The sequence below is a fragment of the Adelges cooleyi genome, unplaced genomic scaffold (genome assembly GCF_023614345.1).
Source record: "Adelges cooleyi isolate 19-005CV unplaced genomic scaffold, UGA_ACOO_1.1 ACOO_flye_CR_arks_rails_tigmint_CR_PRNA_249, whole genome shotgun sequence".
In the NCBI taxonomy this organism is placed as follows: Eukaryota; Metazoa; Arthropoda; class Insecta; order Hemiptera; family Adelgidae; genus Adelges; species Adelges cooleyi.
Window position 1 is genome coordinate 218,032 of NW_026095914.1, and position 25,757 is coordinate 243,788.

At 40.9% G+C, this 25,757-nt stretch overlaps 1 protein-coding gene across 2 annotated transcripts in view; it reads right to left on the reverse strand.

Moving 5' to 3' along the window:
* Positions 1-25,757, reverse strand: part of LOC126837445 (homeobox protein Meis1) — an 87,005-nt gene that overhangs the window by 14,051 nt on the left and 47,197 nt on the right. For both annotated transcript variants that reach the window (XM_050571348.1, XM_050571347.1), the window contains 3 exons: positions 23,040-23,228; positions 16,340-16,503; positions 6,675-6,751 (listed from right to left, as the gene is read on the reverse strand). In XM_050571348.1, the coding sequence (XP_050427305.1) occupies positions 6,675-6,751; positions 16,340-16,503; positions 23,040-23,228 (430 nt within the window). The remainder of the gene's footprint in view (positions 1-6,674; positions 6,752-16,339; positions 16,504-23,039; positions 23,229-25,757) is intronic.

Genomic DNA, 25,757 nt, shown 5'->3' on the forward strand with positions numbered 1-25,757 from the left:
AACGTGCGTGCAGACTTCGGAAAAGCACAAACAAAGTTGGCCTCGCTGCCAGACATCAGCAAAAGCATATCACATACTCAATGCCGGGATCCTAGAGAAGGTGTCTCTGCTGAGATTCGATCACTTACAGCATACTCGCTGCCAGAAATCGAAACTTAAGGCTTTCACAGGAGACAGGTGGACACAAGCAAAGGCGTAGGGGGGAGGGGGTTCACACCGACAACACTGTGCAATAATAATAATAACGGGTCGGCCGGAAAAACAATACACAATGTGCAGTAAGACCCGAGACGACGGCGATGGCATGGCAGCAAATCACCGCGTAATCCGTGCGCGTTGGCCATTAATGAAGGGCGCGAGGGCAATATATAATACTAACGCCGGTGTTCGGAGGATCGACGGCCGAGACGACCGTGTAGGGGAGAGAGAGGATTTACTCTCCAAGCAACGCCGGCAAGAAAAAGAGATTTACGGCCGTGTCACAGAAAGGGATTCTTGACGTTCATTAGGGAGCTGTAGAGACTATTAGAGAGCCCGGCGGTGGTGGTGGTGGTGGTGGTGGTGGTGGCAGGTCCCCGAGGAGCCGTTTAGATATCTATACGATTTTACCTTTGTTGCCGCCTCCTCACCGCACAGGTCCGGGCTGCAATTAATGATATTGCACGCGCCCGTCGTACATGTGTATCGGAGATAATGTGTGCCAGACAGTGGGAAGCAAAAGCGAACCCCCCTGCTGCCCACAAGAATCGCGAAGAAAACGTGTCGATAAAGCTGACCGGCGGCAGCAATAGACCGCATTTACATTCAAAAGAATAAAAAAAAAAAAAAAAAAAAGAGGGTTGCTAGGAATAATAATATAATATTGCCAATTGCCAATAGCCCGCAATTGGCTATTCTCGTCCGTTCATGGCCCATTGTCGATTCCTTTATATATGTGCGCGTTTCCCTCTCGCAGTGTATAAGTAGCCACTGCGCCCGGATGCCAAATCCGGATGTATATTCTCTCCATCGCTCTCTCTCTCTCTCTCTCTCTGTATAGCCCTCCTTTTGCTTCGGGTTTGTCCAGGAATGCACACACACACGACGTATAAACAATTTCCTCTCCAAATCCCGGAGAACAAATAAATACGGCGGCGGCGGCGAAGAACTCTCATATACGGGGGTATTATTTGTACTTTTTTTTTTTTGGTTTTCTTCCCCCCTTTGGCGTTCCCTACAAATCCCTGTCGCACCACACATATAATATAAATCATTTTCGGCCATTACTACAATGGACGAGACGACGACGATTGCTGCTGCAGTTGTCGTCCCGAAAATGGCCACACTAGAATAAAAAGTAAAAACACCCCAAGTAGTAATTTTGTATTATAGTTGTCGCAATAATATAACGTTATATTGTTATATATTGCCCGAATTGCTCTAATTGCCGCCGGTTGGGTGGTTATCGTTGTTGAGGAAACGACGGTGGTGGCGCGAGACGGTCAATTTTCCTTAACGTCATCATCATCATCATCGTCGTCGTATTATATAACAATATCCAACGGAAATCTGGCAATAGTCGATTAGCTGCGTTGGCAACAACGAGTCACAACAGGAGGGTAAAATATCAAATACCGCATACAGTAATTACACAATAGTATAAATGTAGGAAATCCTTAGCGGATAGAGCAACAGTTCCGCCGTTTCCAAAATCGTGATAACCATTATTCAGTCGGGTACAAGTCGAAATTGTTTGGAATTTCCTCCGACTAAAGGTCCTAAATTTTCTCAACCGCGGCGTAGGTAACAACACTAACGTTATTTCGACTTTTATAGATTTTAACTAGAAATTTTCCCGCGTGCCGCGAATTTCCCTGCCATCTCCAACATATATCAACATACTGAACCAGAGAGACAAACACGGTACGACCGCGGTAACGTTACGATTCCGACATGGTTCGTACACACGCATGCCGAATCAGAATTATAATATCTATATATACATATATATATATATATATATTAATATAGACTTGGCAGCGGCCCAAGAAGAGACACGGCCCCGTCGTTTTATTATGCATATTCTCGTATACAACAGCGTACGCCACGGTGACGACGCATTTGTCTTAGATTTTCCGGTACATTGCGCGTAAAAAGATGCGAGGGTGGTGCCACGGAATAACCTCCCCCGGAGATAGGGCAGAAAAATAAAAAAAAAAACGTCATAAATATAATATTATGCACATAAAAAAATAATAACACATCTCATCGCGCTTGCACTCGCGGTAATCCAAACGAATCGCGCGTTCCATATTGCCCGGCCAAGTATACGCATGCCTCCCCCCCCCCAAAAAAAAAAAAAAATGGCAAACGTCAAGTTTGGCCGTCGTAAACGGGTTTGTTCGAACACATCATTTTTGCGTGTACTGATGCCCCCAATAGGTACAAGATGATTGCCGGTTCGAATAAAGGGGAAAAAAAATTGTATACTTGTAAAAAAAAAAAAAAACAACACCGCTATAAATATATATTTTACCAACGCGTTTTCTCGGCGTTGGTGGGTGTCGTTTTTTTTTTTTTTTTGCTTCTTTCTTTCTTTAGTTATTTCTTCGACTAAACGCGATGTAACACATTCTACTACTCATATATATATATATATACTATACAGACATTTGTCGTCTCCCCGGGATAAGGTAATTTTCGATCGTCTTCTTGTCACGACCACCCCAGGTGATAAAAAGAAACGACATCGTTTTCCTCCGTCGTCTTCTCTCGTTTGCAATGTAGCAAAGTTTTTTTTTTTTTTTTTTTATTATATAGGTAGTTAACTTTCCACATTATTACTGTCACACGGCGGCGGCGGGCAACAGGTGACGCGACCGCCGGAACTGTTAATTTTTTTTTTTTCTGGCTCGCGCAACAACTAACAGTTATATTTTAGCGCTTTTTTTTTTCGTACTCAAAACAAACACACGCATAAATTGCTTTTGTTTGTTCGGAGATACCCCCTCGACATAAATCTTTGAATACTCTGGGAAAAAAAGTCATTGCTCATTATTCATAAATTTTCATTCTTCGCGAATGAAGCAAAAAAAGTCATTTCCATCGTTTCCCCGGCGTTTCTTCGATTAAATATTTATACCCGAATACCTTTTTCTTATTATTCCCGTTTGTCTCTCTATCTCTCCTCTCGACATATATATATATATATATAGTAATAATAATATAATAACATCATCTCGCCGTTATTCTCCGGCGCCGGGCCCCGCCGTTATTATTATACATCTCTCCCGTATTTTCCATTTTTATTTTACCTTCTTTTTTTCATTTTTTTTTTTTTTTTTAATAACATTTTTCCATCTTACAATTTATTTGCCCCGAATAAGTGATGGCAGAAAATGAAAGCCATCCGGGCCGGTTCCGGGAGAGAGGGAGAAGAAACCGAAAAGTTTTTCCTTCCATTTTCCCCGGTTCGAGTCTCGAAATTGCGAGCCGCCCTGGTAGACAATAAATTACACGGCGCAATAGCAAGCACCACCCGGCAAAGCTATCCGGGTGACATTTCTGCAGATATACATCTCTGGGCAGAGAGAGAGAGAATGTCTCTCGCTCTCTCTCTCTCTCTCTGTGGAAAAGTACATTTTCCCTCTACGACGAAACCACCTCTACCTTTGCCTCGACCGGAAAAATACGCTGTAATTAAACCCCAACGATAAGCCAACGATATACACATATATATATATATATAGGATTGTTATTTACAGAGATTTCAGGATAAATATAGTGGTGCGAGCCGCTGGCTCGAAATGAAAATGGCCGAAAGAAAAAAGGTTTTAATATTGAAACAATGAAGCAAAAGCAAAAGCAAAAAAAAATAAATAAATAAACGAGGCGTCGACGCGGTTAAGATGGAAATAAAATTCGAAACAAAAAAAAAAACCAACCAACAGACGAGGAAAAAAAACCATTCCTTGTCAGAGTTATGCAAATTCTTATTCGAATAAAAATATACAATAATTTATTCGGAGAATCGTTTTTGAAATTATTCGAACAAAACACATTATTCGAACGAAATTATTGTTCGGATAATAATTATTTTTCAATTTATTCGATAATGGTGATTAATATTGGAAAAGTGAAAATATACTAGTAAACCAAAAAGGTCAATCATTTGTTAACCATTTAGGGCCACAATGTACTTTGACTGTATGCTGTGTCAATATGAAAAAGAATTTCCACCTTTTTAAAATAGTAATTCTATACATTTTTTTTTTTTGTTATATATAATTGGTCGTTTTCACAATTCGTTTAAGTGTTAAATAGACATCACGCTTTAAAGTAATGTATTCTACGGTTGTATTATGTATGTTATCTTCTAATCCATCTCAAACATAAACTTTGCTTAAAAGTGATAGTCAGTCGTTCAAGTTATTTTTTAGTATTTTGTATTATGTAAATTGTGATGATTTTAATAGAAAAAAAAAAAAACAAATTATTCCAACGAATAACAGCTAATTCCAGTGAATTTGACTCTCCAACAACAATGTGCGTTGTCCAGATGAGATTATTCGGATAACGTTTTATTCGAACGACGCACCACTACTCTGATGTTCCTCGTGCGACCCTTACACTATATACTGCTATTATATGTAGCTCGTGAGATAGTTAAAACGTCGTTTAAGTACTTCTACTATATACCTATATATATATATATATATATATGTATAAATGTCTAGCGAGACATTTTTCCGCCGTGTCATACTTTTCCGGATGATGATGTGCCAGAATAAAGTTGCCGCATCATATTTTATCATGCCTCGTGTGTGTGTGTGTGTGTGTATATATATATAATTTTTTTTTTTTTTAGGGTAAAGTTCCAACACGCCTTGGGAATCGTGTCGGGTGGCGACGGCGGGGTTAGGTCTAAGGGTTCGGGCGTTTCGAATAAAAAATACAAAAAAAAAAAAACTCGATACTGTCATCATCATTTGCACTATACCGCCGACACCTCTCTCTGTATATATATATATATATATATAGCTGGCTGGCTGGCTGGCTGGCTCTCGCGGGACTCCGGGATTCCGGGAACGACGAGGCAGCGAGTAAGGGGAAGACAGACACCAGAAGGAGGGAAAAAAAACGATGAGAAAATATGTGAGGGCGAAATTATTATTATTATTATTATCGCCCTACTCTATACTCGTATGGAGAGAGAGAATGAAATGAAAAAAAAAAAAAAACGAGTAAGCGTAAAAAATGACAACGCCGAGGGTAGGTACCGAAAAATTGGTTATTATTCTCTAGTAATAGTGTACAGCGGGAGAAGAAGACGTACATGCACGGCAGCACCGAGGTGGTGTTCCCGAGGGATACCTACGGTTTTTTTTTTTTTTCGGAAAATAATTATTAACAGCGCCGGTTATTTTTCACCGCTATCTCTTATCGCTGTCATCGCATATCTCTCGTCTCCGTAGTAGGTCAAGTTTCGACCCCGATACAAACACAATTATCCAGGACTCTGGACTATAGTCTGTGGCTAGGACTAAGTGCACCTAAGCTGAGCACTCGAAACACAACTTGAACGCGATCGTTAAGGTGAAGAAAAAAAAAAAAGGGAAATTATTTAGAAATTATCTCGGTCCGCTTAAAATGATAATAATTATACAACAGCGGGCGCGCGCACCGAGTCCGCCCACTTTTTTAAAGTAAAATAATACACATCAGACGTGTATAGCTCTCTCTCTCTCTCTCTCTGAACCTGACAGCAAGAACACTCGTGTATAGACTATTTAATATACGTAAAGAGCGCGCCAACACCGACTCGATAATATTATTTTATAATATAATTCCATTACGGCGGCGGCGGCGACGGTTAAAATGTGTCTTAAAAAAAAAAAAAAAAAACCTTATATAATTCTATTAAAAGGCACGTATAATTGTATAATATGTATTATTATATGGGGAGAGACGCTGGAATTGTTTGTCCCGAATGGTCGCGGACAGCAGTGCCGAGTCATTGCCATGTTATATTGTATTATTATTATTATTATTATGAGAGAAGACCGGGACGGTCTTTACCCACATGTACATATATTCCGCCCCGTCTGTCTTCGTCGGTGTATGGCGTTAAGAGAATAATATAAGAAAAAAATTCAAAAAAAAAAAAACCACCAAGTACTAACATATGCGAGATGGATCCCCCCCCCCCCCGTGGCAGGTAGACACGAAGGCAATACCCGTTGCCCGAGGCTAAGTTTATAATTATATATATATATATATATATGTTATACATTGACCGTGCAATAATAATTGTGGGGTAGAGATGGAGATGGTTTTTAAAGACCTAACCCGTCGGCACGTGTGTAACTTGAAGGAAAAAAAAAAAAACGCCAATGGCTAATATTATTATTATTTATAAATGGACAACGACGACGACGACGATGTGAGGGCAATAATTATTATTCTAGTTTTGAACTCTCTCTCTCTCTCACGCACACACACACACACACACAAAGTAAATAAACGAAATTAATTTTTAAAAAAAAATAACAGTATTTTTTTTTTTTTTGGTGTACGCGAGTTGTTATGATGTTACGAACCGAATGTTAATAACCAATTTAATATATTAGTATTTTATAATATTCATAATTATGTAAGCTACAACTACTAGTCTACGGTGCTGTTGTGGTACTCACCAGTTGTTGACCTGCAGTATCGTCAACCCGGTGTCTTGGGCCAATTGCTTTTTCTGATCTTCAGACGGGTACGGGTGCTGAAAAGAAAACAAAAAAAAAATAAACACATTATTTAACGGCTAACAAACTTCAATTATTATTAATCTCTAAAATTATAAACAATCCTTGTTGTCGAATGTTATCAAACATCTGTAAGGTTATCAGATGTTATCTGCTGTTATCAGCTGTTATCAGCGGCCATCGTTATCGACACTACTTGTTATCAGTACAATTATTGTACAATATATTTGGTGGAAAAAAAAAATTTGATCACGGCAAATTTAATCTCAAACAACGAAATAATAATAAATAACAGTAATTGGAGTGTTCGAGGCGTTTTTTTTTTATTTTTAATCCCGGTTAGTAGGCGTGTGCGACGTCACCTCCCCCAGCAGATCACGTGCATCGTCACGTATTTCATATATATATATATATATTATATATCATCTGATATCATGATCCTACCAAGACGATGCACTCTCTCTCCTCTCTCTCTCTCTGTCTATGTGGTCGCGTGTCGGAAACATGTCAATTATATTATATTATGTACACGATGTGCCATACGACGAGCACACAATACACGCCTCAATTACACACGAAATTTTCATAAAGCAGCCGATAAGAGAAAAAAAAAACAACATACATCACACAGTCAGCAGAAATCAAACGGGAATCTTCTGATATATATGACGGTAAGTGTAAAATCGTCACGGACCCCGTAGGAATTCTTCCGCCTTGTAAACCGTGTTGACACATCATATATATATATATATATATACAATATATATTATATAATATTATATTTTATACCGTAATTGTACTGTCTGCCGTGTGATGTGTGCGACAAAGGGTGTGTCCGGGGCACGCGATAATGACCTGTCTAGTTTCGGGAGAAGGCGTACACACCCCCGGGGGAGGGTCGGAATCAAACTAGAGAAGAGCGCGAAAATAACAGGCATGCACGTTTGATAAAAAAATATATATATATATATTGTAGAAACGCGTGCGTGTTAAAAAAAAAAAGAAGAAAAACAAAAGTAGGTAACGATAAACAAAAAAAAAAAAATCACTACTCGATTTACACACACACACCGGTCGTAAAACGATATCATCCACTTTACACACACCGGCCCGGTAAATCCTATACATTGTATCTAATATATGTATGGAAGAGAATAAAAAAACCCCCCGAAAAAAAAATAGATATAATATAAGGACCCATATATGTCGATAAAATAAAATAAAAAAACGCTTTTCCGGAGGGGGGCATAAAAATACGGAATATCAATATCAATATATATACCTACATACATATTATTACTGTATACACAATAAGGTGTAGCGTGGTGGGCAATATAATATATATATATATATATATATATATGTACTTTTTATGTAGGCCGGGGGGGGGGGGGGTACGCGTAAGGAAAAATAATAATACAATAAAAAAAAGTATTTGCCCCGTCCGATGTACACAAAATAGGAAAACCAAATCGGTTATATCGGTTACCCCTCGGAGCCCCTCTGTTGTCTCTCTACCTATGTCTTCTTCTTCTTCTTCTTCTCGAGTGGCATCTCATAATAACATTATCGGTTTTCGCCCCACGACGTTCGGTATTTCCCTAGTTATTATTTTTTTTTTTTTTTTTTACATATTGGTGGTCTACACACGCGCCTATGTATTATTTTCTTCCACCCTATAGCGTTGATTTTGAATTTATACAACATTGCTTTCGACGACCTACGCGACCCCGTTGTAACGTACTGCTCGGCATCACGCGATTTTGGCACATGAAAAACCCCTTTTCCACCTCCCGGGACGGACGTTAAAATAATTGGAAAAACCCATATACCCAGTGCATACCGGGGGGGCGCCGCAGTGTATCCAACGCCACACCGATCCGAGAAATACATTGGCCGGTTGTCTATCAGTATGCGTGTGTGTGTGTGTGTTCTCAGATGGGAATTTCAATATTAAATTTACTGTTCCAAGTCTTATAAAGATTTTGGTGCTACGAAAATACTAGAAAAATGGACTTTATTTTGCAAATATTAAAAACGCACGTATCACACAATGCTGCTAATTTTAAAATCTATCGCACATTTAATTAAATTCAATCAAGTTTAAACAGCTGTCTGATGTTTTATTCTTTTTTTTTCTCTCTATTAAAGAATAGGTATGCTTTTGAGTTTCTTTTTTTTTTATATTAATCGATTTATCCAACGCAGACCTAGTTGTTCGTTTTACACACGTTTCTTGTGTGCACGATTTAAAAGAGCCGCGGCATCGGATTAGAAACCTCTGCGAATTCCCTCCCCTGCGGAAATCGATCGGAAAATTAGGCAAAGAATAACAAAAAAAAAAAAAGAAACCACACGGCGTTTATAAATTTAATTCGCCCCGGGCTCGAGACCAAAGTGACTATCGGCCCCGATAAAGATTAAAACGCCAACGGAATACATAAATAGCACAAAACGCTGAATCTTCTCTTCTCCCGGCCGGAAAATACCGCCCGATGAATGTTTAATGCGGCCCGGCACCACAGTCGGAGCGCAGTCCCTTTGGGACTTCTATAAACCCTGGGGCAACGGCACGTACCTTTGATAATGATAATAGTAATAATAATATATACCTATACACTCTAATCGACCACCCGAAAAACCACCGACGATGCGCGCCTAAGAGGCGGAACGTGGAAAAAATTGGTAAATAAATGAATAATAATAAAGGTGACACCGACAAACAAAATCCGTTCATCGCGTTCCCCTTTTGCTCAATTGGCAATTGGAGCAATTGGCAAGTAGGTACGAAAACCGAGACTAGAGTTCAATTCCGGTCGCGGTTTATGACGGGATAGGATAATAAAAAAAAAAAAGGTCTCCTATTGGTGTGCAATTTCACTATCTACATCCTCTCTCTGGCCGCGAGGGTAGTTTTCGTTTTTACGTTATTATAAAGGGGACACACACGGCCGCCATGTGAATACGGCCATGATAATAATAATAATAGAGAGTATTGCATACACTTTGCGAAGAAAAAAAGCCACTTTCCATTTTTGCGGTGCGTCGTCATCTTAGATATGGATAACCCCCACGAAGAGGGTGACCGAAATGGCCCATAGAGGAAGCTATCTGTTATTTGCAAGCCATTCCTACGGTCATAATAGAAGGCTTCCTCCACTCTCCCGACACGGGACACGGTACTATATACTCGACAAAAACGTCCGGCCTTTTCTCCACTGTCGTCTAAAACGCACAAAACGTTTCCCGCGATAATGTGTAATATTATTATTGCCGGCAGGACCCGCACAAACGCGGGGACGGACGGCAGAGAGGCCTGGGCGGTCAACGGTGTTCGGGGGTCGTGCAGAAATTAGAGACAATAACACCAAGTAAAAGTCAACAGTTCAATATTCATAGGCGCCGAGTATCAAAGTATAACATCACTTTCAGTTCCAACAATTCCTGTCGACCAGTAATCTCCCATACAATATCCTCTTCGCTCTACAAATCCTCGTCGATTTCCTTGTTCACTCCATTTCCTTGTGACCTTAACGTTCCTCTACACTGATATGTTTCACCCGCTATGCTCTACACACGTCTCTGTAATGTCTCAGTCTGACCTATCTATCTGGTTGCTCCACCTGGATATTCTCGTTGCATCTACTTCGATCCTCTTTTGTTTATTTCGAGCTTTAAAATGTTTAATTCGTTTAACCGACAACCGGCATCGCAGCGGTCAATCGTACGGCATGACAATTGGCCAACAACAATAATTCATCGGTATAGTCGTCTCGCCAGTTAATATTGGCGCACAGTTAAGACGCATTAAGGCGTGTAATTTTTTCGACTACCTAATTAAAATTAATGTACGTAGAAACGTGCTGCGCAAGTTTTTGGCCGAGATGCGGAACCAGGAAGGCATTGATCTTATAACAGACCCCCCGCACGCGAATGCCTCGGCGGGAACCAGCCAGCCCAGTTGTTGTTGTTGTTGTTCATTGTGTGAATACTAATAATTAAATCAACAAAATAAATAGACTCGAGATTTTTATATTTTGTTTTTAAAAAATATGTGTGTACAATATATATATATATATATTTTTTTTCAACTCGTAGCAACTTGCCGCCATCAGTTACAGCTACCACGGATTACGGATCAAAACACTCCCCACGAAAGCAATGTAATCGATGCAAATTTAAAACCCGCCAAAACCCGATAGAGAAATTATTGTTTCACAAATGAGCATAGCTGCATTTATTGATTGATTATTAATAACCAGAAGGGAAACTTTGAAAGAAAAAAATTACAAGTGACCGACCGCCAGCCAATGGTCCCGGCCTAGGAGGTTTCCCGTCTGGTTTTTCTGCGGTTTTATCTACTGTATCATGCCTCTACTAGCAAAGGGTTAAGTTCGACTACTTTCTAAATGGGAGAAGAAGAAGAAGAAAAAAAAATGATGAATTGCTTTCGAATACAATATCATGCTAGTAGATGATAATATTACCTATACCGTTTGAAATATATTACCACCTTAACAACTATTCTCGACCGCGCCGCTACGCGGTCACGAGACGTTTGTAATTAATGTAAATTATAATAACATACTACAATATATATATATATTATTATAATATAAAATAGTAATAGCGAACACATAATTAAGGTTACTATGTCCGTATATATATTATTATAAGCAACGCGAAATACTATATAATATAGCGCGGTGGGCACGCACAACACGTGTTAAACAGTAATTAATAATTTGAATATCAATTATTTAGTTTAATTTCACACACAAGTTATTACACAGCGTTATAAAAAATAAAAAAAAAAAAAGAGTGAAATACGATATTATAATACGGCCGGTGAACAAACATAGAAAAAACACACACACCTAACCGGTAGGTACACGTGGCGGCGATGGAGATTTAATTATTATCGTTTTGCATACAATATGTGTACAGCATATGTATATATATATATATATATATCATATTTTAATTTCTATATTGTTTGTACACGGTCTAATATTTGTTCAGCGACTCGAGTGCATCCGAGCGCAACATTATACTGTAAAACGAGCCATCATCGTGTACATTTTACACGTTTTTTTTCTAACTTGTATTAATCCTGCTCTAAATTTGTCTAAAATCACAAACACAGTACCCGGGGTACAAAGTGTGCGATTCGAGATAATAGAGAGATTACCTTTAATTTGGTATCAAGCATATAATTTTGACAACGACAATAATTTGGCAACGACAAAATATACACGTATCAATTAAATAAAGCCATGACGATTAACTAGAATCAACTCTATTTAGGCTCTATATTTGTTCGTGATGGCAAAAGGATGATTTATATAGCTTTCAGAGCATCCCAGAGAAAAATGTCCAAACGTTTCTCTAGTATTTTCATATCACGCATGATGTGACTAACATTTTCAACCGAAATCAAGTGACGGTGTCCTAAAACCACTGTTTGTACAGCTTACGATTTTTTCATAAACAATAGAAATTAATTTTTACACGTGTACACGGTGGTCGTTAAATCTCCGATGTCGCGTTTGCGGGCTACAAACAACACACGGTGGGGTTTATCATTTTTTATTGCCCGTTTAATTTAATATAATCGATATTTACCGTAAAAAAAAACCTACAATTAATTGCGGGCGATTAACCAGTAAAACAAAACGGATAATAAAACAAAGTGATACAAAAAAAAAAAACCGTCGAGAGAGAGAGAGCTTTTAATAATTATGCGCGACACGTAGAATTAAAGGCGAAAAAAAAAAAAATAACGAATTAAATATATAGGAAAATCCGTGTGATAATAACAGTATAAATCAAATAACACACGGGGAAAGAAAAAAACAATTCGAATCACATTTAATGTGCTACGCGCGTTTTGCCGCCACTAACACGGGCCATTACTCTAACGGGTTGTATAAGTGTATATATATATATATATATACATAGGTACGTACACTTACTATTAGAGTCATAAAAATCCCATTGAAGAGTAAAAGCAAGGAAAATAACACAACAGTCGTATACGGCGGCAGTTATACACCTTCCGCGCGCACACACGCCGCCGAAGAAGGTGAGTGTAATGGGGTAGTACAAGACGGTAGTTATATTACACTACACCGAGAGAATTGGGTACAGAAAACCAGCAGCAGCAGCAGCAGCACCGAGGGGAAATCCTGCCATAAAAATGCCGATTAAGGGAAACGTACACCGGAGCGAAAGTTATTTAAATTAAAAACAAATAAAACCACCGATCGAATCGCATCGGAGTTGTGCATCGTTCGAATAAAACACGTTATCCGAACAACAACAACAACAATCATTATCTAGATAACACGGGAAATTCGATTAAAAGTTATTCGAATGATTTCAAAAACATAATTATCGTCTAAATAATAATTTTATCCGAATAATAACATCCAATCAAATTATTCGAATAATTCTATCGAACAAAAAGCGTTTAAATAGTTTGTTTTTTTTTTTTTGTAAGCAATGATTCCATATAAATGAGGCGTCTAACTTAAGATTTTACCAACACAAATGGAGTTGGTTGCACCGATATAAACGTAATCAACTAGATCCGCCATCTTTGCGGGAGTTAGAACCTTTCACGTGCAAATAATATGGTCGAATCCCACAAAACTGGTCGACGTTCTGCTGACTTGCATTCTTTTATCGCTAGTTATCCTTATCAGTACAGTGTGACCGCTTGAGAAAAACGAAACGAGTTGTCAAAGTGTCTTTTAGCTGGTTTCACGGCGCCGCGGAAAACGATTTCTACCGTTTCCAATGGCTATTAAGTCGCACAAACTTTTTGCACAAAAAGCCGACGGTCACGAGGAGATCTATCTGTAGACCGGGAACGAGTGTAAAATAGTGGTAATGTATTAGAATAGTAGTGGCGAGGGGGTTGGGGGTGGAGGGAGGGAAAGGGAGCCGGCGAGGAATTTTTTCAATCTAAAAGCGTTAGGAGAGAAAAAAAAAAAAAAAAAAAAAGAAAAGAGAAAAACTTTTAGACGGAGCGAAATAGTGTAGCCGAAAAAAAAAAAAAAAAATATATATATATATATATATGTACACTATATAGTCTGTGTAGCCATTAATCTTCCTTGACGGTGGCGGGTGTAGAAGCCTGTCTGCTGTCGTATCGCTCGCTACAGTTGCGCAGCAAGCAATAAATTACTCTGCCGCTACCCTTAAAGCCCCGTACACTACACTACTACTACTACAGACTACTATACACCACCAGACCCCGCCGTACACCCCGTATTACAGTTGCTCGCAGTCACTACCAGATATAAATTATTTGCCGGGGTGGTAAGAGACCAGAAAACAGTAGTAGAGGAAGGGTACGACGACGACGACGGGCGCGCAAAGGGTGTATGTAGTAGTAGTAGCAGGGCGGAGGAGAGAGACAGGCACTCGGATAGCGTTTCGCCAATGTAATAGCTGTTAGACGATGATGTGTTGTCTCCGTGTCTCTTGCGAAATTGATTAGACCGAAAAAATTGAACAAAAGTAATTGCCGGCCGCACAAGAATAGTCTACGATGATTAGTCTCTAATCCAGTGAATCCATTCCTGCCCAAAAGGATTCATATCTTCCACATCGGGGTAGCTCTGTGTAATAGCAAACACCCAACCCCTATCCGAATCCAACCTCGACCTATCCGTATCTTCTAACCTAACCTTGCCGCCCTAATGCCTGCCTGATCCGACTCCTAAAAACGAACCTGATATTTGAATTTCTCGACGGTTTCCGCACCAGACCGAAGTCAGTTGGTCGTGCCAAAAAGCACATTCCGTGGTGAATACAAGCCGATTTGTGTACCGCCACGATACCGTTGTAATTATTAATTGCCCGGACGAGAACCGACCACCCGAATAGCACACCACGCTGCGTGTAAGCGCCAATGTTTACACAATGTTTATATTAAGTATTGTTGTCGTTGCACGACAGAGTGTGGTCTAATTATTGCCGCTATCGTTACGGAGCCGTGTATCGGTGGAATTGAATTGGCCGACGGCGGTCCGGGGGTCTCCCCGGGACCCCCCAGGGTCACCGAGTACAAAAGCGTCATTGAAACACAGCAAACCCAAAGCGGGCAAACACACGCGAATTAGTCGATTCACGACAGACCAGCAAACTGCGAGTGACTTCTCTTGCTGCCCCCCTCGGGGTAAGGATTGCAGATCAAAAGCAAACGTTTGAATAGGCGTCGAGTGGGGCGCATCGGACGCGGGCAAGCGGTGCACGTGGGTTTTGGGCCCCGAAAATCCTTTAGAGATCTCTATTTTTAGATCATCGGCCCCCGATTATGGGTTTCCGACACAATTATCGTGGAAACGCATTAGAGAGTTATTGATGGCCGCCGCCGCCGCCGCCAAGTTCGGTTACCGAGTTCCGGGCCAGACGTCACAACCTCCTACCCCGCGCGCGTCGCACGGTACACCACCACCACCACCGCTCTGCCGCTGCCGCACGCCCTTACCCCGTCGTCGCCTCCCCTTTTTGGAATATCAACCCCCCGGACACTAATCGGCCGGTTGTAATTAAAAACACTGGTGCCCCGGTTGCCGGGACGACCGCGCCCAGGCTACCCCGGCGGTCTGCGTGTCGCCCCGGCGCTGACGACAGTGTTGCCACCGGCAACCGAAAGGGAGACCGCGCGCGCCAGATCCACCCATTTTCGACCGGCCGCTCGCCCCCCCCCCCCCACCACCACCACCACTCCGCCCCTCGCACGACCGTATACCCGTTTAGCCCTTTTGGTAAAAAGTATTTCTCGTACAATATACCGCCGGGTCGGGTTTAGCGGAATTTACATTAAAGTTGAAATACAACAACAACAACAACAACAAAAGGGGAACGGATTACCGCCGCCGCCGCTGCGAATGCACCAAAACGGAACACGGGTGTTGTTGTCGTCGGGCCCCGCCCCCGACCACCCCCCTCGACTACCGACCCTCTCTCTCCGCCGAACCCGCCTGAGCCCCAGTCGCGGATGGATATCAGGTGGCGCGTAGGAATTTTTAATAATATCCGCACACCAGTCCCCCGGCGTGTGTGTGTGTGTAATTTTAATTGCCACCGTCGATGGTGGGGCGAGCGACGGAGGGGACGACAAAACGCGGGGTTCGGTAATTAAAAACTTGTGTAATTTACGGAATGCCACCGAGAAATTGAACATTCCGACCGGCGAGAGAGCACCACGACGACGACGACGACACTGTGACAACCGGGTGAGGGGGAGCGCGATAACGCGGTATAAACCCTCGGCGGCGGGGCACTTGCGCGGGGGAGGAGATGATTTCAAATGTATAGCGTTTAAGGCACACTAGAGCCCTTCGTCGTAAAGGGTTGTGGGCTAGGAAACAAAACACTTCGCTTTAAACACACACACAGTCGCAGGGGCTGGAACCCGTCCAATATCCGGGGCGGGGCGGGGGGGGAGGCTAGACAAATTTAAACTCGACACGCCGCATAGTTGAATTGCCGGTCGCAGATATATGTCCTCTGTTCATTTTTTTTTTTACCGTTTTTCGGATTGGTTAAAAGGCAAAAACTAATAATAATAATAATAAGACACTCACGGTCAGGTGTTGGAACAGCCACGCGCGCAAAATGTTGGTGGCCACTTTCGGGAAAATCCCACGCTTTTTTTGAGACGACCCGGACTTCTTCCCGCTTCCGTCGCCGTCGTCCATGTCGTCGCCGTCGCCGCTACCGATGGAGTCGCCCGTTTGACTGGCATCGCCTGGAAATCGTGGATAAAAAAAATGAAGATATTAAATTTAAAATTAAAAAAAAAAAAACAACCATAAAAACGTGACGTTTATTAAAAAGGATTGCGAACCGATTTAATAAACAAACGTACGCCACACGCTCTCGATTGATCTATCTCTCTTTGAACACTTCAAAGGCATCTGTCGGCCGAGTCCAAAAACGTCTTGGCCTCAGGCCGACACTTCAGAAACCGGCGTGATAAGGTATACTGACTTTTCAGGAATTTCACTAATTCCGAGACACCGTCCGGAAACGGCTAATAAATAACAGTGACCAAGGGGGGGGGGGGCCAAGGGTCGACACGACCTTAGGAGATACCATTATAATATGTTAATTTGTTTAAGGGTTATGTTTATTTCTTTACTAACTAAAGGCCGTTTTCGTTTACAAGTACCTATGCAGTTGTCCGAACCGGTACAGACGTTGATAACCACACCACACAAAACCGTTTTTTAAATATTTTACGTTGTATTCACAACTGGATTCTATTCAAACCGCGTTCGTTCAGTTTTCAGATTTCGCACTTATTATTATTTTACAACTAATATTGAAAAAATCAAACCGACGATTCGCGCGTATCGCGCCAGCTGTTCAACCAACCAACAACAACAAAAAAAAAAGTATAACATATTACACATATTTCTGAAATCTTTTCTGATCTCGATTGTTTACCAAATCGCGGTAAACCGATTTGACTAACGAAATCATACCAGGTAGGTATGTATCGTTATTGTGTATTATTACTATATTATTATTAAATTATTACTATATTAATATGCGACATTTTGTCGCGGTAAAACATTACACGCGTTTGAACAAATCGTACATCATAATAATAATAATAATAAATATATTTAATGTAATAAAATAGTAATAATAACAATATAGTAATAATTTAACAACCGCTATACTAGTTATATTTATTATTACTGTATTATTATTATTAAATCATTACTATATTTTTATTAAATTATTACTATATCGTTGTTATTACATTAAAATATCTTTATTTTACCGCGACAAAATGTACATAATTATACAACAATTATATTTAAAAATGCGATAATTTTTCGCTTGTAATTTACCAGATAGAAGAAGACCGGTAAAGATGTGCACGCGTCCAAATGCAATAATATGCGTCATAGGGTGACGTTTATTAGATAAACACAGTCATCAATCACCCCGTTGAGTTTTGAATAATATTTATTTAGATTAGACCCTCTTCGGTCGGCGGCGGCGGCGGTGTGTTACTGTGTAATTATTATCGATAAAAATCACTGCACCGGCCGGACAAGATAATATTATTATATCGTATATATTATTGTGTGCATATTATACGGAGTCGAAAAACAGCGCGCATTTATCCGGGAATAATTATTCGGCACAAGCGGGCACGAGGGTGGCGATAATATATTATATTATGATATAATATAATACATACAAACTCTTGTGTCGTTTATCTAGTAATTATTGTATATATATATACGTGTATATGTATATGCGGAAGGGTAGAAAAATTTCATTTAAATATAATCATACGCAACACGCCGAGGGTAAAAGGCCCGTGTGCTTGTGTATATATACATATATATATATATATAATATAGTTTGGCCGCTTTGATTGGATTACACGAGGGATGACCCGAACGCGCACACATTACAAACATGACCGGAAGGGTAATCCGCGGGTGATAGACCAAAAGGGTCCATCACACCCTCGCATTAACTTTTTAAATAAATGTTATGCTAAACTCCCGCCGGGCGTTATCGTAATACCGTAGGAATTAAACGGGGTAGACATTATAAAAAAAAAAAATACAGTAGACGACACCAGAAGCGAAAAAGAACGTTTAAAAAAAAAAAAAACACTCGACGTATTAGAATATTAGATTTTACTACCACGATTACAATTAATAGGCGGATAAGTCTAATTAATCGCGACTAATTAGTTCTAATCTAAAATCAGCGGTTAGAGACACGCGTAAAAATTATAAACGGTCACTGTAAATAAAGAAAAAAAAAAATAACAGGTATCTACCAACAGTATTGTCGTCTCGGATGCCGCCGGAGACGGTTAAAATATTTTATAATATATGTTAAGATAAAATACATACGAAATAGCTAGGCGATAAAAGATCTAGATTCGGAAGAGATAAAAATAAATTGTAAGATTTATCCGGGGGTCGATGCTCAATGCTTACAACGATATTTTTTCAAATCGGGACGTATATTGATTTATAATTATCACATTGTGTGTACCGGGAAAATAGATATATTATTTTGAATTTTCCATTGTCTCTCCTCTGTCTCTTTTTCGTTATTATTATTTTTATTTATAATACTACTACTACTGCTGCTGCTGCTGCTGCTGCTGCTGCTGCTGCTAGTACATATTATTACAATTACACTGTTTATGGAAATTATTATGATAATAATGGCCGCCGAGGCAACTAGCGGCGACCCCGTACGACGGCGCGTACCGGGGCCAGAGAAGAATATAAATATGATAATGGGCGGCACCATTAACATATATGTATATATATATAGTCCCAAGCCGCAAACGAGTTTCTGTGGAACTCGTTTGCGAGGTGCTCATCAAGGCGGCCATTGATGCACCGGACAGGTAATCACCGTCTTGAGGTAATGCGAGGAATAACAAAAAAACAAATCATCGTTTCGACGAATTAATGTGAAATAAAAAAAAAAAAAAACATTAGAAACTAATTAAACCAAAACGTTACGGACGTCTGCTGTCCGTATGTGATGTATAATATTTATCATTATTTTTTTATATATCTATTATGTCGTTTGTTATATTATTATAAAACGAAATTAAGGTATTTTTTTTTTTTTTTTTTAAATAAAAAAAAAATAATAATAATAATTATCGTTAATTATTATTTTTATCTTATCCCCTTAGTGGTGGCCGACGGTAATCGAAGTTAAGCGACCGTGCCGTGTTCACTTCGTTTTACATAAAGAGGGACGACGACGACGACGACGGCTGCCGGTCGGATGTCATTGACAGGTTGCTGCTCTGCAGGCGAGGAAATGAAATCCAGAGGTTTTCATTTCCTTTCCGACCGCCGGCGTGCGTGCTCTTGACATTTTCGAAAACCACCCCCCCCCCCTTCAGAGAGAGAGAGAGAAAAAAAGGGCCACCCCGAGTTTGCATTGCTGATATCGAGTGTGCAGGGGCAGGCAACAGCACCACCAGCAGCAGCCGGTTGTCATCGGCAGACGCTGGCGGAAATAATATTATATCCTGCGGTCTGGTCAATATCAAAGTAGTATTTTGTGTACACAGTATTTTACACTTGGGCACAGACATAAAGGCGCGCAGAGACAAAGGTCGAACCCGAAAAAGTATGATTATTACATAAAAAGTAGAACAATGCCAGGAATTAACACCCGTTGAATTTTTTCGTTTTAGACTTCAACTGAGCGTTGGAAATATTTTCAATTCCTTGTAATGTATATATTTTAATCGTCGTGTTAACATTAATACAATAACAGATATATATCAGCGCCGAATACTCAAATATAACTACCTCTTGTATACATTTCAAATACTTCCAACGCTTTTCCTAGCTCAATTGAAGTCAAAAACGAAATTCAACGGGTTAATTCCTAGTGTTGTGTGTTTCGTTGAATTATATTAATATGCTCTTTTGGGTTCGACCTTTGTAGATATTACACATTATATTAATTATTAAGGCGAACTATAAATAATTAGCGTAAGGCGTATTACTATTGTTATATCACAACGATGTAAACATTGCTAAATAATTGTTCCAAAGACACCGGAGGTCTAAAACGGTATCTTATCCACATATGTGTCGTTCATTTTAAAAGTGAATTGTCTCCTTGTAATTGAATTTTGAAAAACGAGCTTTTTTTGTATATTAATGTGTATGATGTTAACAAAAATACAAGAGTCTTCATTCGGTGTTTTCTTATTTTAGTTTGCATTTATTGGTCATTGCCTATCTTTAATAATGAAAGAAGAATTTTGGGTCACACCACTTTTACAATAAACGACCCATATTATAATATACATTCAATACATATATGTATTAGATTAGATATAATATAATATGTACACATGACCCGTGTGTGATGTTTGTTAATCACGGTGTGTACGATAATGTGTGTTCGAGAGCAGCGTACGCCAACACCGTGGGAGTAATTGGCTCCCACGGGACCAAGACGCATGACGAGTACCAGAAGAATTCCTGTTTCCTGCATGACCAGCCCCGGTGATTTATCCCGGGGTCCCGAATTACTCCCGGCGGGACATATTACTGTCATCCAGCGCTATTATCCGGTTTCGCCCCTCCGCGCCTCGACAACGCTCTGCTAATACGAAATCTTTATTTTTTAATTAGGTATCATTAAAAAATGCGAACGTCGCTGGTAATGGTACACCCAAGTGGGATGCGAGCTAAGACATCCCCCCCTCCCCGGCTTAGCAACCCCCCACGTTTTGTTTGAAAAAAAAAAAGCTTAAAACCAAATTTATAAATTACAAAATATTTGCCAAATGTACCTCTATCGCGTATCAGATCCTTACTACCGCATGGGTTTATTCTTATAATATAAAAAAATAATAACTAAATCTTTACTTCTGGGAGAAGGAAAAAAAGTGAAACTCTTCAAACCTATTAGAGTCGGTAATTGTTGACAACCGATGTTACCGTTCAACAAAATACCTCTTTAAGCTGAAGCGAGTGTAATCCAATGGATTCCTGAATGCGTTTATAAGATTCACTCGATACAGCTGGTGTGTTTGTGACAATGACAATCTTACCAGGGCACAGAACAACGTTTCAAGGCATCTCACATTTTTAAAACCTTTGAGTAGGTATTTATTCCTTTAACTGTAATTTATGATTAAACTCAATTGATACGTCGGATTCAAAATTAATACTTGTATCAATTATACAGAATTAGGTTTCCATCACGACTAATGGAGACGAACGAATTCCACCCCCCCCCCCCTTAGCTACTTAAATTGTACGCGTTAAAAGTGTATTTTGCCCTTTTCCTAATCCTGTGGATTTTTTTCTAGCCCCCCCCCCCATTTTTCATTCCTAGAGTCACCCCCCACGCCTAAGTCGTAGTTGGCCGGAATAGGTTTGGGTCGGATTCGGCCAAGTAGTCAACGGGGGTTTCCCCGGTCGATTAATATACGACGTGTACTCTATTCGGGAGTACACGGGGTTTGTTGGAGGCGAAAAAAAAAACACACACACACTTTGAGGGACTTTCGGAAAAACCCGGCGAGGTAAAACAACAACAACAACGCGCGGGGGCGAGAGCGCACCCGGAAATGTGAAAAAGCGAAAGGGATGTAACCCAAAGGGGTGAGCGGCGCGGGGAGGGGGTTGATTGATGGGCAGGCCTTGTCGGCCGAACCTCCCCTCTCGCCTTTTAGACATGTCGCATCCAATCCGCAACCCATCAATCAGAGCGTGTGCGCGCGCCCCCGACAGCCCGCCCGGACCGTTAGGCGCCGCCAGGGTGGAAAGTAAGTACACACACACACACACACACACAGCGCAGCAGCGCAGTAGGGGAAAACCGTAGTGACGGAACGCGCCGCCGTGGGGTTTTTCCACTCAGCCGGCTGCTATATGCGTGGCAGCAGCTATTGCGTTGCCACGGGTAACACACCGTGACCCGGCGGCGGTACGGCACAGTAGTGCACACGGCCGGCCCGAGCACGAGCGCACAACCGGGAAAACCGCCCCTCTCTTCCCCCCCCCACACGGGTTGGCTGGTTTTCCCCGGCAAAACACCCTCACAAATTTACCATCCCCCCCCCCCCACTCGCCGGCGCCGCACGACTTGACAGGTCCTACTCGCCGCCCCCCACCCCACCCCCCCTCGTGTGTTCCCTGACAGGTCGTATTTCCCGGCGGCGGCCGGGCAACTGTACGGTTACCCGCTTTTCCCGGGGCGGCTATTGCGTTTTTCTTTCTTTTTTTTTTTTTATATTTCATTTTTAATGAAAAAAAGGTATCTCCGGCACCAACCCGTCAAAATGAAACGGGCAATTTTTTCGGGAAAGAAAAAAAAAAAATACCTTATCCCTACGCCCCTCACACCTTCACACCACATCCCTATCCGACGACGGTCGACGACCGCACCGCCTTACAATTTTTGCAATCCTCTCTGACCGCCGACAAGACGCTGCTTTGTACAAAGAAGATTACAGTTGTCGATGCAGCGCAATTGAACGCTTATACTGTGTATATTTATATACTTGGCGTTTTTGATATTAAAAAGCCAGTACAATAGGCTCTGGGACGGGCGTTCTACGGAAATTATTATAACCGAGAAATATGATTCGAAGTCACTTTCAAAAATACCTGTTGCTCGTTGTGATTCACTCTCACACGGCGACCTACACATTTACTACGGCCATTTTTTGTAGGGGAGGGGTCCTTAATAAAAACTAAAGTGATAGAGGCAAATAGTTTACGACTAGTTTAGTGTACTTACAGGAATTATAGTCTGGTCCGGGACTTCCCGCAGACCCTCCGCCTCCGAGGAATACTGACTGGTAGAACAGACCGCCGGCAGCAGCCGCGGCTGCCAATTGCGCTCTTTTGGCCGCTTCTCCTGCAGATCCGCCGCCCATCCCTGACCAGTCACCGGGTCCAGGTCCTCCTGCACGTCGACCCCATTTGCCTGGAACACACAAAAACACATACCATGTAAATAATCGGAGAGAAACACAAAATACCTTATACGATTATGATAAACATGTCGGCTTAGAATACGCTTTTCCGGCGACGACCAATTGGCCGGAAAGCGACGAGAAATCAAACATTCAGGCTAGCTTTGGGTTCGTTTTTACTTCGTTTAGGTTAGGGTTTGGTCAGGATTAGGTCATGTTAGACTAGATTTCAGTTAGGCAGTTATATTTAGATTGGATAGGTTAGGTTGAGGATTGCATCAATTGTGAGCAAAATGTGAGAGAATAAGTCGAGATGATTCGGTCATGCTACAAAGAGAGATGAGGCAGATGCAGTGAGAGTTGTTATAAAGTAGATGTAGGAGTTCGAGCTCTTTGGAGGTGTAGGACTAGGGTGACCGACCCCTTGTAGTTGGAAGTGTCAGGCGAAGATCTTCAGAAGAAGGTTGGGTTGAGGATTTGGTTTAGTTAGGTGAATTTTCAACTATCGACTAAAAAACAGCTATTCTCAATACCGATCAGCGAATCGATCAACCTTCTGAATCCGATTTCAGGAACAATGATGACGATGATTTATTATTATTATTATTTCAATCAGAATTTATACATAATTTAAGATTTATAACAGAAAAAGTTTGTGTTCCAAAAGCCTGAGCTTGTGGAATGCCTACACTAGATTAGAAAAACCAATAGACTGAGCATAGTTTTTGAAGCGTGACTTCTTATTTTTCTGGGGTTTTTTTTTTTTTGTTAAGACATCGCGTAAAACAAGAACATGTCAATACTAATAAGTAATAATAACTTAAACCCCGCCGGAACGGCAGACAGTAATTGATTGCGACCGCGGACCAGTCGGATCGCGCACGTCTCCTACACGAACGCCGATCGACTTTCATGAGATAAGACAATATAATATATTATGTATATGGCGAGGAGTTTGGGATTCTCAGCGTACCACACGTTGAAAAATTCCCATAAATCTCGAGCGGGCCGATTTAAAATAAACGATGGAAATAATAATTTTTAATATACGTTCTTCGCTGGTATCCTCTTTTCTCGTGCCGTCTTCTTCTTGTTACCGAATGCGCGCGCGGGTTTCCCAGTAAGAATACATGGTAGATACACAATAAATAGTAATATTAAATTATTATTATATATTTCTTTTTGTTTTGTTATTTTTTTTTCTAATGCTCCGGGCATTAAAAAACGTAAAACTATTATAATAACGACGATTATAATGATAATCGTCATTATAATGTCTGCGCCGCGGCCACACCGAGCAATAGCGGTCCGTATATCCATCCATATCCATCTCTCCTCTCTCTCTCTCTCTCTCTCCTCTCGATGCACGATTCCGGGTGAAAGACATCCCAAGCACAAGCAACAACGATGACGGGCTTGCCGCCACCGCGTCAATCAACGTCACACAACGTCCATCTCGGACTATGTATATACATACATAAAATAATAATGATAATAATAATATATAAATCTATCCGTGGTACACCTCTCTTTTTCTGGGCTCACACACATTTAGATATAAGGCGGCTGTCCATCAAACGCTGGATGACCTCTGACTCCTGCCGTGTCTCGAGATGGTGTGTGAGAGAGAAAGACGCGGTGTGCTGTGGTGGGACACATTAGCATAGTACCTAGAGTAGTGGTGTATAATAAATTTAATATAGTATAATACGATAATAGTACACAACAACGGCGATACGCCATTTCTACGAAGTGCCACACAGTCACGACCCGCGCATAACTCACGTGGTTCTCATAAACCCTCGGCCGCGTGTTGTCGATCATCAGAGCCGGGTATAAAATATAATAATAGATAAATAACAATATTAATAATAGATCCCGCGACTCGCACACAATAGAGTCCGGTGAAAAAATCACAAATAAAACGCGCCATTAGCGTAGAACACTGTACTATTGCGCGGTATGACCAATTTGCCAAAAAGCGTCAAGACATTCAAAAATTAGGTTAGTGTAAGATTGGTTTTAGGTTCGGTGTGGTAAGATGGTAGTTGACGGGTAACAGGCAGCTTAGGTTAGACGGGATAGGTTGAGGTTGGATTGATTAGGTTCAACAACTATCAATGTCGAGGAAATGAATCCTTTTGGAGGAATGCATTCACTAGATTGGAGAATCCTACGCACTAAGATTTGTCTTTGCTTAGCATTTAACGATTCAATCACTGCAATTACTTGCTGCCAGGAATCAAACTTATGGCTGGATGATAGGCACATACATAAGCAAAAGCATATTCTACGTTTCTGCATACTCTAAGGATATTCCATCACACCAAGATGATAAAGAATGTCCCAAAAGCAGAGAGCTCTGAGCTTCTTCACCTCGACCTTCCGTTAGGGAGGACAATTACAGTGCACAGACCGTTTGAATGGTCGAGAGATTTAAAAGTCAGGTTAGTGTTAGGTCGGATTTAGGTTAGATTTGGAGCGGATAGGCAAGGTTGACGTTAGAATTGGATTATAGAGGCAGAAAATAAAACTAGTGA